We start from the raw sequence: 16,781 nt of genomic DNA on the forward strand, positions 1-16,781 counted from the left end.
CAAATAAAAGAAAGTCACCGGAGGAGTTAAAGGAGAGTGTCAGGAAGCATGAGAAGAAGAGGGAGAGAACGTTTCAGCCAGCTTGATCGATGGAGTTGGCTAAGAGGTGCAGTGACGCGTCCTAAAACCCTTTTATAATCTATCGATTAGATTTATGATTCGAAAATTATAAAAGTAGGGCAACAAAACGTGGAGATTATCCGGCTGAACAAAACGTGCATTTATTGTGCATTTATCAAACAGGTTTGTTTCCCACAGACCTTATTTCCAGCTATTTTCCAAAACCCTGTGGAGAAATCCCAATGCATTTTGTCGAGGGAACCAGCAGCTTACTTCCTGGTTTTATGATGCTAATATAAACAAGGTCTTCTGTCAATCAATCAATGCCGACCTATGCTGACAAGTAAGTGAAGAGTAGAACATATAAAGGTATTGGCTATAGGGAAATGTCCCAGTAGTTTAGGATAATGAAGGTTCTAATCTAATCTATTACATAGCCATTACATTTCTAACTCCTAATGACAGGAAGGCAGAAAGCGCATTATACAAATAATAATACTCATAATAATAGCAGACATTTTTTAACAATGACCACAATATCATTATTTTAATAAACCAAATATGAACAATTGAGGAAAATGAGGAAGAACTGATGATTCAAATGTTGTAGTACAAGTAGTAATGTAGTTAGTGCATAAATTACTATTGCAACAAATGTGTTAATTTTTGTCATTATAAGTCGATTTTTTTTGGACGAATGCTCCGGGCCTGTGGTTACAATGGTGGGGGCAGTGATAATACAATTCCACCGGCCCGGAGGGACAGTGGCATTTTACCCTTAATGTCTACCCCTGGCAAGTTCCTGTGTTCATCATTTTACTGAAGTGCAACTATGTAATAAATTAAAGGTTCTTAATTTGTTATAGAAAGCGACCCATAGAGAATATAACAGGGAGCCCCTCATGTGTCACTTAGAATAATTTGACCTTGTAATGGACTAGCATAGTGTAAACGGCATGAAACTGAATCACTTCAAGTACATGTAGCTTGTACTGAAATCAATTTACTTAGTTACATTTCACCGCTGTCAAATAGTTGCTATCGTCCTCCCATCTAAAGTTTTTGGATCCCGGCCCGTTTCCCCCTGGCCTCGGTCTGAGGGACACCATGTCTCAACTCCAGAGATGCATCAGCGGGACATCTGGCTCATCAGTGTAAACAGAAAGGGATTCAGTTTGCATGTGTGTAGAATTGTTAGTCTGCTGGCAAACACACAGAAAAACCAATTTCAGCATAAGACATATCGTCTGCTTTCTAAACAGTATGGTGTATATTTAGTTAACAGCCAGCCCTATACTAAAGAACGCCCCCCCACCTCCCTGTTTCACAGAATCATATCTTATTCAGTCAGGCGTGGCGGCACAGGAGGCAGCGCATGGTTTTCATTCATTGACATAGTGCAGATTAGCCAGCAGCGCTAATCTGATAGTTTTGCTTCAGATCTGAATGAGAAAGATTATAAAAGCTGGCGTCAGGAGCCGCTCCAGCTGCATAACTGAAGCTGGTGGATGGCTACCAACAATGTGATTTTATGACTTTCTAAAGAGGCTCACCATCATTGCTGAGCTGAATATCTTGGAGTGGAGCCAACTGTATACTGTACAAACACGAGGGACTATGCACGCTATTGAATTAAAGCCCTGTTTATACATTCACAACTCAACTGTGTGACAATCTTCTAATTCGTCTGCTGCTTTTAAGCTATGTGCCAACCTTTTGTTTTTATATTCCTACAATAAAAAATGAAGAAATTATTTATTAATTTACCTGCACTAACCTTTTCATTGTACATTATATAATCAGAGATGGGAAGTAACTATACATTTACTCAATTACTTTACTTAAGTACAATTTTGAGGTACATGTACTGAACTTGAGTATTTCAATTTTATGCTACTTTGTATTTCTGTATTTCAGAGGTAAAAGATGTTCTTTCATATCAAGCGATATTCCAATACATTTATTTTGGACCTTTGGTTACTTTAAAGATAAGGATTAATTATATCAAATATAATCAACACTTAAATATTACTTATGTTACACCTGGAGTAAAATTCACAAGCTGCCCTGCAGCATACAAAGTAATTAAAACTAGCTGCACCTTTACCAGCTTTGATACACATATTGTTCTTGACCAAATTGCATAATAAGTACTTTTACTTTCGGTACTAAGTATATTTTGAAACTAATAATTTTGTACTTTTCCTTGAGTAACATTTTGATTGCAGGACTTACTTAACGTAACAGAGTATTCCTACACTTTTGTACTTCTACTTTTACTAAAGTACAAGATCTGAGTACTTCTTCCACCTCTGCATATAATACGGGTTTTAGTGGTAATGTATTAGTGAATGAAAGATAAAGGTGTAATTGCTGGACCGTTTGGATATAAACCTACAGTAAATGTCGTCGCTGATATAATCATCTTCTTTGCAGCAGTAAGCTCTTACTGGAGAAATCTCAGCTGATGAGTTTAAGTGCTTCATTTGCATTGAGCATTATTTCATCACTGTAGTTGATGCTTCGCACCAGTAGAGGACAGTAGCTGTCTAATCAGTTAATACTCAGTAAGACTTCACTTCACTGCACTGACATTTCAGAGGGGAGGCTGTTTATTTGACGGCACTGTATTTTGTATCAATATGGTAATGTTCTAAACCTTTAGCATTTCATCTAAAAGTTATCATTGCTGTCTTTAATGCTCTGTAACTATAAAAGCTGCTACTAAAGCATCTCTTTAGCCTAATAATAATAATAATTTAGAAAGTCCTTCAAAGTCCTTCAATTTTAGTGCTAACATCAGTACTTCGTCAGCATTGTCAGATCCAAATATGCATTTTATTATGACTAGCTGTTTCCAATATCATAACAACAAATATTTGGATCGACGTACAGTATGATCACCGTCAGAATGAAATGAGTCAAGCTAAATGTCCGCTTTGTGAAGAGCTTTTAATTTTCCTTCTGACTTGCTAAGATGTGTGAGTTATGGCCCGTTTGAAATATTTCTGTTCCTTCAGTTCACTCTATAGGCCTACTATAGAAAATAAAGTAGCAATCGTGTCACTACAGTTTAGCTGAGTTCAATCCATCTCGGTTTGCATTTATCAGCATGAAAAGTTCCTGTAGTGACAAAGACAGGCTTTAGACTATCAGGCCACTGATGTTAAATTAAGCATTGGAGTGTAAAATCATTATGGTGCTCAGAGGGCGGCCTTCTCTCAGTCATAGCCACAATTATTATTCTTTGTGTTGACCGGGAACACACCCCTGCTGGTTTTAACCCATCAGGTTATTAACCGCTGTGCCCCCACACCAATGGGTTTCTTATTACTCTCTGTATAGTCTCCTTGGTATCTCTCTCCATTTTCTGTCCATTAGTGTGAATGACTGCTATAGAACAGAGGGTAAAGTGTTTGAGCCCACACAAACCTTTGCCCTTCCTCCAGAGTTTCAATACTCAACTCTTTCTTCTTCCTCTTCTGCATCTCTCCGTCATTCTGTTGCTTTCAGTCTCATTAAGATGCATCCTGCTCGTTGTGTGAGGAGCGCAGCTTGAGCTGTAGAGTGCAATCAGGGGTGACAAACATCTCCATAGCTGCATTCAAAACAGCAACCAGCACATACACAAAAACACACACCTCCTCTTGTCCATCAGTATTTATCTCATCAGCATGAGAGGTGAGGGGAAAAGAGGAATTAATTTGCTCACTGTAGGAGGAGAAGGATTGTACGAGGAATAGGGATGGCAATTCCTATAACCTCCGTCTTTTGATTTTAAAGTCTCATTTGTAGCGTGGGCTTGTTTCTCTTTATCGTGACTCAGAGGTTGTAAATGTGTGTCTGGCCTTGATTACGGTGCTGTGGAGAAAGACATGCAGGAACATCATCATTAAGACTAGTCTCAGGATAGACTGGATCAATATTAAGACCTTTAGGAGAGAGGCTCTGTCATTTACTATTAATAATGGGCCCTGCCACCTGCTGTAATAATGCCATTAGGAGTACTAGAAACAGATACTTCATCCACGGCTAAATGGCCCTCACCAATACACCAACATGTGGAAACTATACAGTGTAATTCACACACACTCTCGTTCTCTTTCAGTCTCACACACAGTGACCCTCTGAGGCCAACTCAAGCTACCTTCGGACCATAAGCCTTAGCGGGACAACTGGAGATGTGGCTGAGGAGAAAGAAAGAGAGAAATTGGGCAACCAAGGATGATGGGACAAAGAAAGAACAGTTGACAAATGTGTGGGTAGAGATAAATAAGAAAATACGTTCTTAAGAGAAGAAGACAGAACACCTCCAGGACTAAAAATATCTTTATAATCAATTATAAATAAAATAAGCACTAAGCACTTTATTTATTCATTTTCGCTCAACATGTCCAATATAGTGCAATGTCCATACTGTGTGTGCATATGCATAAAGAACACTTCAATAAAATACAATGAAAGAAGACATCAAATAAACTGGTAGAATTGGATTTAAATCATATTTATAAATGACCCCCATACATGGCTGTTTTAATGCCATGTGAGGCTTGTTTTGTTTAAAAGCTTTTATTTTGTTATTCTCTTATTTTGAAAGTTGGGCGTGACAGACGGACGGTGCTGGTATCGAAGGTAACTGCAAGTCGGAAATTGTGGTAAGGCTAATTAGCAATGGGAGGGTGTAATACGGTATGAGTTCAACTCCAGTCAAGAGTGAAAGCAAGGTACGTTTAATTGATTTACGTGTTTTAAACTATCTTTCTATACTTTATTTACTACTACGTTTTTGTTGCGCTTAGTCAAGTAATGTAACGGTTAGCCTGTTCTTCTGCTTAAGCTTGTTAGCTAAGTGCACGGAACACAAACAAACAAAATGTCAACATTTTCCTTAAAACACAGAAGTTACGTTTCACTTAAAACCTCTTAAGCCCCAAGCCTTTTTTTCAGGTTGCAGGCTCGAAAAGGATATTCCCAGAACAAATGACCATATCTTCCCTTCTAAAAGGGTTAAATTTAATAATATTTTTTCTCAAAGTAATGATAAACCTGTGAGTTGGATGTAGAAGAGTCAGAATCAATATAGATGTTTTTTATTTTAAAGAAAATTCAGATTGGACATGGTAAAAAACTGTAAATGATAGTGTCCGTCCAAAAAATATTTTTTACTTATAGTGAAAACTAACCTTGGATGATGGGTAGACTAAAAGCTTTAGGAATCTAAAGTACAACATATAATAAGTACCCTGTATCAAGATTGATGCAAAACAAGTGATATTTGACCTTTTTAGACAGATTTAGCACAAAAAACCCTCTTCTGGGGCCATTTGGGTGGGTTTTCCTTATCTCTGGCCCCCCTTCTTCGATTTTGACATGTGACATCTCTTTCTGACCGTTAGAGCGAATAGAATCGAAGGGAAATCGTCCCGTAAACACTCATGTTAAAAAAAAAAGATGGCGTCTTCGCGCATTCAATGAAGCTACAGAGCATAACGGCCCCTACACACGGCGGAGTGCGTTGTCGCTTGCCGGCGGGGGAGGGGGCTGAAACTCGACCAATCTCATGAATCTCCCGCCCCAGACACACAAGCACGCGGTTTGATTGGCTAGAGCTTGTACTGGCATATGATTCGATTGGCTGACACCTCCGTCGAGGCGGCAAAAGTAGAACTTTGCTCTACTTTTGCAGCGAGCACCGCGAGAGAAGCTACGCTTTGCTCCCACAATGCAGTTCGGCGAATCGTGACGTCACCCCATTCAAAGTGAATGGGCAGAAGCCAGTGGCGGATTTAGGATTGTAGGAGATCCGGGGCTTAGCTGCTGGGCTGTCAGAAGAGGGGGAGAAAAAGAGATCTCCGTCCTCCGTGTTTTATTCTTATATATGATTATATAGAGTCATTATTCATTTGTTTTAAAGCTCAATAAATAACAAAGAGGACCTTTCACCGGCACATTTCTAATTTTGTCCGGAAGATTTAAACTTTAACGGACATGTTGACTGGGTAAAAAAAATCGAACTGAAACTGCCGCACGGTCCCCTCGTTCCTTGGAAGAGGCGTAGAGGTGGGTGTTTGTCGTCTGCTGATGGACTACCGGAGAGAATTACAGTGCTTGCCTCGACGGGGAGGGATTGCATTGAAGTCCATCAGCAGACGACAAACACCCACCTCTACGCCTCTTCCAAGGAACGNCCTCCTCGACTCATCGGTCCTCCGGTAGTGACCCGGAAATGGATTTCAGCGCGCCATGTTGAAGGACATTTAATTTCTCTAAATGCACATTGAGGACCGAGCATCGAGGAGGCTCTCTGGAGGAGCTATAACCGAGGATACACTGATGGTTCCTCCGCAGATGCATTTCCGGGAACGTGGAGGCATGGCGCACGGCCGGACTTATCTCAGCCAATGACAGCTCTGCATGCACCCCCTGGATATTATAGACCATTTAGTGCTTCACATAATAAAATACACAACGGCTGTAGCCTGATTATGCGTTAGGAGCTGTAGGTGTGTGTGGTAGGCTACAGTGTGTAGGTGTGTGTGTTGTACAGTGCGTAGATGCGTCGGACAGACGGGTCTCAGTTGGTTTGGTGTCCTATGCTTACTTTTAATACAACTTTTGGCCCGTAATTTCAATTCCCCATTTTAGCGACCAGAGAGAGGGGGGGATATATCCAGCCTCTGATTGTGTTACGTTATTATGAGAGTGCCCTCATACTTGTTTGATTCTGAAATTGTATATTTATATAAATATATGTGTGTGTATATGTCCGCATCTGTAGCCTGCTATTGTCTCATTATACCGCACTGTCAATGACTTAAAAGTAAATATATAAGTCATCATGAACACAGTTCTGTCCATCAGACAGAGTGCTGCTGTGCCTCCTGTCATCATTAACGGACGTCTCTTTAAAATGACCGCTCAGAGCAGAGGATTTCTCATTTCTCTAACCGCCTGCTGCTTCCCCTCCTCTCTCCACGCTTCCCCTCCTCGGCTCCTCGGATCGCAACTCCTGTGGGCGGGACTAAGTCACGAGGATAGGAGTCGAGGATAGGATTAGAAGAGGGGAAATTAGAGAATTGAGAAGCCTTCATGGTGATCAATAGCTTGCCTGCACTCCCACATGAGGTCACACAGGATACTGTGTAGAACTAAAATGTAGGTTGGGAGTCAAGGGTCAACTAACACACTTGACACCGTCACACAAATGTCATGCTCTATTATTATATACTTCAAAGTTCAAACTCAATTCACGTTATTTGTATCCGTAACCCAGGAATTCATATGCTAATTAAGAACATTTCACACTAATGTCTAATAGGAGTGGTGACATTTTGAACATAAATAGATGTAAACTGCAATTACACTGGTTGGCAGAGGCATTCAACTTCAAGTCGGTAATTCTAGTTTTCATATGACCTGGAGGCGAAATGTTGAGTGAAACTAAGACACAGGTGTAACTAATAGCCTTACTAATTGCTACACTGCATTGCAATAATTACTGGAGCAATCAGCTGTTTTATTAGACACACCTGTGGAAATACAATGGAAGTATTTCAGTGTCTTTTGCATAAATGAGAACCCACAACAGTCACTCAATTTTTGGCTAATAAAAGTGAGTGACTGTGTTTTACTTGCATGCAATTCCTTGCAAACATTGTGCAAGATAGTCAGCCATATTTACCAATAGAAAAATAAATATACATCACAATAAGTAATGGTGTTGGGTGCAAGAATGCATGTCTAATAATAACGTTTTATTTAACTAAAAACAGCATATACCCTTAAAACCTCTTAAGCCCCACGGACCCGGTTCCGGGGCAAAATAGCGTCATTTGCAGGAAACAACGTCTAAGGAACCTTAATATTGAATAAACTATGAATATTGTATATCCATATAACGGGAAAAAACTCATTTAACTGATATTTTTCCTTTAAAAAAAACAAAAAAACACAATGCTAACAGTGAGCCTCTGAATTAGCCCCGAGCAAAAAATGCTAACCTATTACTGCACCGAAAATCCCTTCTAGCTCCCTTATTACTCATCCTAGCTCCTAATCCAACACATCGTTTATGATCGTAAAGACACAAAATCTAACGGTGCCCACCTCAACACTGAAAGATACAAACTTGCAACGTTATCAACAAAAACGTACATCAAAATAAGTGGCGCTAGGTAGCCCACAACGCTAACATGGCTTAGCTTGGTTTTGTCTGGTCAAAACTGGTCTTCAATGGTATTAAAACAATAACAACGATGATGTAGTTAATCCATAGGTTAATATCCAATGTGGCTGTGTCCCCTTTGAAATGTTCTGATAATCCATAAGCAATAAAACTGCAATTCCGTTTTAAAATAGTAGAGCAGGCCATTCTTACGGCCCCTACACACGGTGGCGTGCGTTGCCGCTTCAACGCTTCTGCCAGTGGCGGCGCTAGGGGGTGGCTACTTGGGCTCAAGCCCCGGATGTTTTCTGAAAAGCCCCGGATGTTTCACTTCAAAAAAAAAAAAAAAACTTTTTTGTTTTGGAAATGTCTCGGGAGTAATGTGCAGTACCGGAGTCCACCAGAGAGGCAGCCGCTGCGGGACATTAGCCTGCGTACTGCGTAGCCTTCCCTGCCCTGAAGAAGAAGTGGTCCTTCCTAATGCCTGACGAGTTTTAAGCTAATAGCNAGAAATGAGAACTCCTCTCCTCTGAGCGGTCATTTTAAAGAGACGTCCATTAATGATGACAGGAGGCACAGCAGCCCTCTGTCTGATGGACAGATGTGTTCATGATGACTTATATATTTACTTTGATTCATTCACAGTGCGATATAATGAGACAATAACAGGCTACAGATGCGGACACAAACACACACACATATATATATATATTTATAGAAATATATACAATTTCAGAATCAATCAGAGCACTCGCATAATAACGTAACACTATCAGAGACTGGATCTATCCCCCCCCCTTCCCTCTCTGGTCGCTACAATGAGGAAAATAAATTACGGGCCAAAAGTTGTGTTTACAAGTATTAAAAGTAAGCAGAGGACACCAAACCAACTGAGACCTGTCTGTCCGCTGCATCTACGCACTGTACCACACACACCTACACACTGTACCACACACACCTACACATTGTACTACACACACCTACGCACTGTACCACACACACCTACAGCTCCTAAAGCATAATCAGGCTACAGCCGTTGTGTATTTTATTATGTGAAGCACTAAATGGTTTTAGAAAAATATCGACTCTTTGTTTGTAGATATCTACTAAACTAAAGCAAATAAAGAGAGTAGGCCTGTTATACTGAGTGATATATATATATTATACACACTGCTCTACTTTCTGCACGGACCTCACAGCTGTTCTCCCTGTAAACATCGCGTCGCGATGAAAGCAGTTCATAAAATAATATCCAGGGGATGCATGCAGAGCCGTCATTGGCTGAGGTAAGTCCGGCCGTGCGTCACGCCTCTTTGAAAAATCTCTGTTCCCGGAAATGCATCCACGAAGGAGCCGTGGAGGACCGTGGAGGACCCATCAGTGTATCCTCGGTTAGAGCTCCTCCTGAGAGCGTCCTCGATGCTCGATGCTCGGTCCTCGAAGTGCATTTAGAGAAATTAAATGTCCTTCAACATGGCGCGCTGAAATTCATTTCCGGGTCACTACCGGAGGACCGAGGAGTCGAGGAGGGGAAATTTGAGTATTGAGAAACCTCTCCTGTGTCTATCTGTGTGCGGGGGGCGGGGCCTAACAGACATGCTGCAGCGGACACAGAGATCTGCCGGGGACGGAGCGTTCAGAGTATAGAGACACATTTTGATTAACAGTTGACTAAAATGTAATTTTTCATCGACTAAAACTAGACTAACACGTTTTGAGTTTTCGTCGACTAAAGCTAGACTAAAACTACGAAGGATAGGAATGACTAAAATGTGACTAAAACTAATAACCATTTTCGTCTAAAGACTAAGACTAAATCAAAAACAGCTGCCAAAATTAACACTGCTCCGTACCTGCTCCAATATGGTCTTCCTCTTCTTGGCGTCGGTAACGGTCGACAGCTGCATGTCTCCCATCTTCTTCATCTTCTCGTCCATGTCGATCTTCTGCTCTAACTTGCGGATCTCTGTTCGCAGCAGTCTCACTGTGTCCTCTCTGTGGTGCTGCCGGGCCAGAGCCGCGGCGCACGCAGAGTGGATCGCCGTGATCCAGTTCTCCAGCTCCGTCTGGCCTGACGTCTGACAGGAAATGGAAAAATGTACATTGAATAAGTCGTAGAAATAAAAATAAATGACAGCTAAAAGAATTGAAGTAGTATTCCCATTATTAGCCTTGGAGAAGGTGGTCACTATAATCTCATTATCTTAATACATATCTCTTCATTCATTGATTGAATGTCACTGTTGACAGCTGCCATGCATATAAATAGACACATTTTAGTATGACACAATGGTCACTGTGGTGGATCACTGTCACACTATGACAGTGTGGCCTTTAAACATGTCACACATTAAACAAACACATTGACACTGGCCTGGCTCATCCCACACATGTCTAAATGTCATGTACTTCTGTGCCACACACACACACAAAATCGCACACACACAGTTATGTATGTGTGAGTAGAAAACGTCCCTTCCCCCCTTGTTTTTAAAGGAAGTGCATGATTATGCCTCGTGTTTTAAATACCAGTGTGTCTCTCACCTGGAAGAGGAAGGCGTCTCCCACTGCGTTGCTGAGGCAGAAAACAAAGTCTTTTTTGGGATGTTCAGGCACGGCCTGGACGATGCTGTTCTCCACCCACAGTGCATGTTTGGGAACGCTGTTATGGTCGATCCCAGAGCGACAGTCTGACTCGTACAGGAAAAGTGTGCAGCCTAAAAGAACAAAGAAAAAAAAACTGGAAGGCTTACAAATGTTCTATTAGGTACTGTATTTACGATTGTGTTCAATTACATTGGAACCACTTACAAAAGACAAGGCTTTTCAGCACTACGTTTAAGTAATTTACAAATATGAAATGTGTGAAAAATACAGACTACCAAATAACCACAAAAAATGCTGTCCCTTTGTGCTTATAAAGCATTTACTCCTTAATTGGTATTTAGGCAGACTAATCGGAAGCATGGGCTCTCTGCTAACATTAGACAGTCTGATTTATTTATCATTAGGGGAGTGGATGAGGACAGGAAGCTTGCAGAAATGCCGCTTCAAATGCTGTATCTCATGCATTTAACAAGGATGAGATTGGATTCGACACGGGTGCGGCCGTAAAATTAAATTGTGATGAGGCCTGGGAGAGGAAATGGAAGGCCACACAGAAGAGGCTGAGAGAGGACGGTAGAGGTGACAAGCAAGGGCATGGGCTGTGTGAAGTCTGATGTGATTACAGCCTTAACAGGAGAGAGAGCGTGAGACAGGGTTTGGGTCAGGTTAAGACGATGTTTATCTGAAAGTGACATACTGCTGCATGACCTTATCAAAAAAACACATTTAAAAAATACGTTTTTAAACCTAAAAATACGAGAGCTATGCACACCTTTCAGAGAAACCCAGTAGTGTTTCCACTTGCGCCTCGTTGCAGGTTCCACCTTCTTGTTTTTCTTATGAACCAAGAAGTTCTTCACGGCCAGAGCCCCTGCTTTTCTGACTGTGCCTTGTGCACAGCCAATCAGAGCGTCCGATGGATATGCACTGCTGAGTGTGCCGCTGCTGCGCTCATCGCTAACAGCGGACCCGCCCTCCTCCGTGCAGTCCCTACCCTGATGTGTCTGAGGAGGGAATGATTGACAGTATGAGTGATAACCAACATGTTGGATGTGTCATTAATAAAGACAGACATGTGCTAATTGACTAACCCAGGCTTGATTGTCCAGCTCCTTTCGGTAATTCTCATAAACTCCTCCCCTCCCTCCCTCGCCGCCTCGTCCCTCTCCTCCTCCTGCGCTGCTGCTGCCGCTGTCGCTGCCGTTGAAAACGCTGCTTTCGGTAGCAGAGTACACGGAGAACGATGCCGACATGGCCTTACAGCGCCGGGACACCAACTCTCCATACCCGTCTATCTCCGTGGTGACGCCGTCGATGCCACTGTCCCCATACTCACTTCCCTCACCCAAAACACCCGAGATGTCCTGTGAGCCAGAAACAAACAGAAAAGAAACAGAACAGATTTAATTACAGATTATAAATGCTTTGACAGAAACTGATATATTTGGAAAGCTACAACACGGTTTAAGCTACACAAATGTTCTCTTGGTTTACATTTGTGCGTGTTTGTATGTGGGTTGGTGCTAGGGCTGCTCGATTATGGCAAAAATCATAATCTCGATTATTTGGGTCAATAATTGATATCACGATTATTAAAAACGATTATCCATTTACTTTGAAAACATTTTTTTCAACAGTATGTTTTTAACAGTTGATTACCCTGAACTTTAAGTATAATTCAAGTGAAAAAAAATTGAAAAAAAAGTAATAATAAAAAAATTATCGTTTTATTTCGATTACGTTGTTTTCGTAATCGTTGCAAGCCATAATCGTAATTGCGATTCAAATACGATTAATCGAGCAGCCCTAGTTGGTGCACATGTTTTGGCATGCATTGCTGCTAAGAAAAAGCTTTCTCGCTCTCTGCTTTCACACTTTTCTTTAAACAAAGTCCCTCTGTTCTTTTTCTCTTTGTTTTGCTGTGTTATCAGTCTATTTTTATCCGGTCTATAAACCCCCTAAGCCTGGCTAAATGAATTTATAATAAACACTTAGGGTGCTTTGTGATCCAAGGATGCTTGGGGGTTCTGGGAATGAGTTATAAAGAAAAGCCTGGGTTGCTATTTTAGCACTTACTTCTGATTAAGCAACTTTAATCAATGACACATGATAACTACAGGGAGAACATGACCAATCTTCATTCTAGGGATGGTAGTTTCGTTTTTTGCACATGGCTTTTCTTATTATTTGCGTTCTTGGTGATCCACTGACTTGCTTCTTTCTTTATCCTCTGGTTGAACCTGCTTTTGTAAGACCGTAAAAAAAGTATGTTCAACATGTCTCTGTGTGTATATGTATGCGTGTTAGGACCCTGTGTATGGTTATTGAAAGGGGCATGAAAGGTATTATGCTTTCATGCTTTAATTTCCGGAGGGGGAACGGAGAAACCAGGCCAACATGGACAAGTAGCCCCACAGCAACTCTCATCTGAATCCTTGTAATCCCTTTCCCCGCTACACAAATATACACACTCACTTGGATGTGCATACAACATGCACATACACACAACTGCACAGCATGAGCACACACAGGAAACGTCTATGGTTGTCAACAAAATGTAAATTTTTGTCCTCTGTCATGTCTGTGAACCTTATGAACTTCCTGGATACAACTGGTAAACAAAGTGCTCTATCAATCTATTTTAAGGGCTATGCATGTATAAAGGAGAGACAGAAGAGCCAGTATACCACAGAGAAGTACACTTTTAAACTGATTCATGTTGTTGAATGTTTCCTAAATGTATAAAAAGTGATCTAACCTGAGTCGTTTGTGCACGCCGACCCTGGAAAGCCGGGCACGGTGCAGACGGCATGCCGAGCCCCCCCAGGCCCTCTGAGAGGCAGTGGGAGCGTCGGCAGGGGAGCGTGAATGCTCCGTACCCGCCACCATCTTCTTCAGTTGGAGACATCAACCCCTCCCCTTCTTCATCTCCATCGCACTGGGCCTCCCGACGGCTCTTAGCGTAGCGGCTCCTCTGCCCCCTGAGGCCGGGACTCTGCTGGCTGCACAGATGGTCCAGAGACGATGCCCTTTCAGCTGCGCCTGGAACACACACAGGTGGTTATTGCAGGGCAGTGTGCAAATGTCTGTGTGTGTGTGTGTGTGTGTGTGTGTGTGTGTGTGTGTGTGTGTGTGTGTGTGTGTGTGTGTGTGTGTGTGTGTGTGTGTGTGTGTGTGTGTGTGTGTGTGTGTGTGTGTGTGTGTGTGTGTGTGTGTGTGTGTGTGTGTGTGTGCGCGTAGCAAGCCCTTCCATTACTCTGAGATGGCTTGCCCCCTGGTGCAGCACTTACAGCAGCAGTTACCAGCTGCTGCCTACTGTAGCGTTGATCTCCTGCACAGCGCCGGTTAAGCTAACAATCATGTGATCAACTGAACTCCTGAATTTGATGGATGGCAGCTAACCTTAAATCAGTAGGTTTTTCTGAAATTGTGTCAGAGTGTCTCTGTTCAATTTGTCCCACCTTCCCCCTCATCACTTGTAATGCGAGTCAAATCAAGCTAACACCCCTGCACACATACAGTATATCCACATACACTATGAGAACATTTGTATCAACCATCAGTAAAAAAATATCTATATATAAAAAATACATATACTGAGTTAACATTTTAGAAACTTTTCTGTCTACTGTATTAATTAAAGTTGGTTAATTTAGGATTTCGGCTGGAACTTAATGGAGAAAGCACGTTTGTTTTTAGTCTTTGTCACTAAAAAATGTGAAATACTACATGAGAACATTTGATTTGTATTCTGTGAGGTTAATCGACTGTGTGAGTGTTCACCATCCTCACCTGCATTGCCTCTTGGACATGCAAACTGCTCCTCCTCCTCTTCCTCTCCTCCATCTATGATCTCCTCAGTGCTGGTCAGATGCTCCTGGCTCAGGTCCGACATAGAGAACTCCAGGCTATCTTCTCTCCACATGTCCGCCGACTTGGACCGCTTCTTCTTGAAACTCCCTCCCTCCCGGGGACCCTCAGTCATTCGCTGTAGGTACGTTTCCTCCCCAAGTACCTCCCCCTCCCCCGTGGAGTCCTCCCCTCCGTCCTGAGCGACGGTGTCCGCCTCCGAGGTTTCAGGAGTCGGCGTGGCCAAGTTGTCGTCATCGTGTTGATAGGACTCCGGCCTCATCGTCATAGCGACGCGCTGTATCCAGTGAGGGTTGATGCCGAACTCTTCGAGTGCATCGGTTGCGTTGAAAGGCTCCAGTCCGTTCTCTGCTAAGGATTGTGGGATGCTGGGGGTGCTGGAGGAGCGAGTTGAGGCGTCAGAGTTTCTGTGTTCCTGTTTCACTGAAGAAGAGAGCCGGGAACGACGCGTGATTGGCTGCTTGTTGGGGAGCCGGAGTGACCTGGACGTCTGTTTGCGGGAGATGTGTCCCGACGCGTTGCCGTAGAAACCACTGTCCCCATTCTGACTTTCGACGTTTCCCATGATTCAACTGCAGATGAGAATAAAGCATAAACATCTTAGAAATGTTACAATTTTGCCCTATGACTAGTTTTTGTCATTTTAAAGGTTAGTGAAGTGTTTTAGTTCTACTGTGGACCAAATCTGTTGACATCTGTTTTCATTAACTGGCACATCGATCACCTCAGCTATTAACAAAACTAAGTAAGGGGGCTATATATATATATATATATATATATATATATATAGCCCCCTTACTTAGTTTTGTTAATAGCTGAGGTGATCGATGTGCCAGTTAATGAAAACAGATGTCAACAGATTTGGTCCACAGTANCTAAAAACAAAATATAACAAGTAAACATTTAAGGTAAATAGTCTTGATGCTGATATTAGATTACATTTCTCTGAATTTGGTAGAGGTCATCAAAGGTCAACATTTGAATTTGATCCAATTAAGACCATTTCTGTTTTTTTAATTACACGTAATGGCCGTTGCAATCTGATGAAGTTTTTTTTCTAATTATTGTTACAGTTTTTACAATGCAGCTTGTATATTATAACAATGATAATAATATAGCTTTAGTGTGAGGCTAAATAAAATTAATATTTTCTTTAATATTTCTTGTATGTCCGCGGGGTCTTAAAAAGTATTAAAAGTTGATGAATCAATTTAGTGAAAATGAAGGCTATTAAAAAGTATTAAACGGCATTTTCCAAGTTATTACATTTTGTAGCTTGTTTTCAATAAGTATATAAATTGTCCAAAGAGGTTGTATTCTACAGTGTGCCTGAATGTAATCATTGCGTAGGTGTGTAGTGTGATTCTGTGTAGTTTATTTATGACATCCCGTTGGGTTTGACGTCATCTGATAAGGAGGAAGGACAATCAATACTGTATATAGTCAATGTGAGGTAAAGTGTGTCGCCAAGGTAACCGGTTAGAACTCAAAGTGGCGATGAGGTCTTAAAATGTGTGGAAAGGGTCTTAGAAAAGGTCTTAAAAGGTATTACATTTGACTTCAGGATTCCTGCATATACCCTGAATCTAAAAAGTAAGCTTCAATCAGCTCTTCAGCTCTTCATATTTACCTTTAAGGTGTTAGCTCCAACAGCACTTCTAAAAGGCAGCGGCTTCAGAGCACCTCTTGCCAAAAAGAGAGCTTGCAAAAACACTGTGTATACTTTTTAATAAATCCTTGGTTTGAGTTTAAATGTACTTTTATAGGTGCATGTTTTATAGGTGCATGTTTTAATGTTTTTTATTAAAGCTGCATTGACTTAGGGCTAACGAACTAACAACACGACACCAGACTTATTACCCCATTAGCATTCATTTGGTGTTTCTGGCCATGTGATGAGCTAGTTTAATTATTCACACATGTTCACAAGTTTTTGACTTTGTCTGTTCGTGGCGTACAAGTGTTTCTAAAAATCTGTTTTATTGTTTCGGCAAAAAGGTTAAATAGAGTGGAGAGTGGGCTGGAATTACGAAAACATAGAGTAGGCTAAAACGCAACAACTATGAACCACAGTTATTTT

The 16,781-nt window shown here is 41.5% G+C and overlaps 1 protein-coding gene across 1 annotated transcript; it reads right to left on the reverse strand.

Moving 5' to 3' along the window:
- Nucleotides 1–3,578: 3,578 nt before the first annotated feature.
- Nucleotides 3,579–15,270, reverse strand: LOC104941987 (T-lymphoma invasion and metastasis-inducing protein 1-like). The gene is made up of 7 exons (XM_010767172.1): nucleotides 14,624–15,270; nucleotides 13,590–13,873; nucleotides 11,923–12,195; nucleotides 11,604–11,835; nucleotides 10,769–10,941; nucleotides 10,078–10,302; nucleotides 3,579–3,620 (listed from the first exon to the last, which is right to left on the reverse strand). Exons 1-7 carry the CDS (start codon nucleotides 15,264–15,266, stop codon nucleotides 3,579–3,581), a joined length of 1,872 nt encoding a protein of 623 aa, XP_010765474.1. The 5' UTR covers nucleotides 15,267–15,270.
- Nucleotides 15,271–16,781: the final 1,511 nt, after the last annotated feature.

Source organism: Notothenia coriiceps, unplaced genomic scaffold (genome assembly GCF_000735185.1).
Source record: "Notothenia coriiceps isolate Sejong01 unplaced genomic scaffold, NC01 NC01_scaffold00004074, whole genome shotgun sequence".
Lineage (NCBI taxonomy): Eukaryota > Metazoa > Chordata > Actinopteri > Perciformes > Nototheniidae > Notothenia > Notothenia coriiceps.

What these genes read in the sequence shown, in the direction of transcription:
- LOC104941987 (XM_010767172.1), bottom strand. Translation starts at nt 15,266, where the DNA reads ATGGGAAACGTCGAAAGTCAGAATGGGGACAGTGGTTTCTACGGCAAC. An exon ending in ATGTCCAAGAGGCAATGCAG is followed by an intron (nt 13,874 to 14,623) that starts GTGAGGATGGTG and finishes TGTGTGTTCCAG; the next exon opens with GCGCAGCTGAAAGGGCATCG. An exon ending in GAGACGCCTTCCTCTTCCAG is followed by an intron (nt 10,303 to 10,768) that starts GTGAGAGACACA and finishes ATTTCCTGTCAG; the next exon opens with ACGTCAGGCCAGACGGAGCT.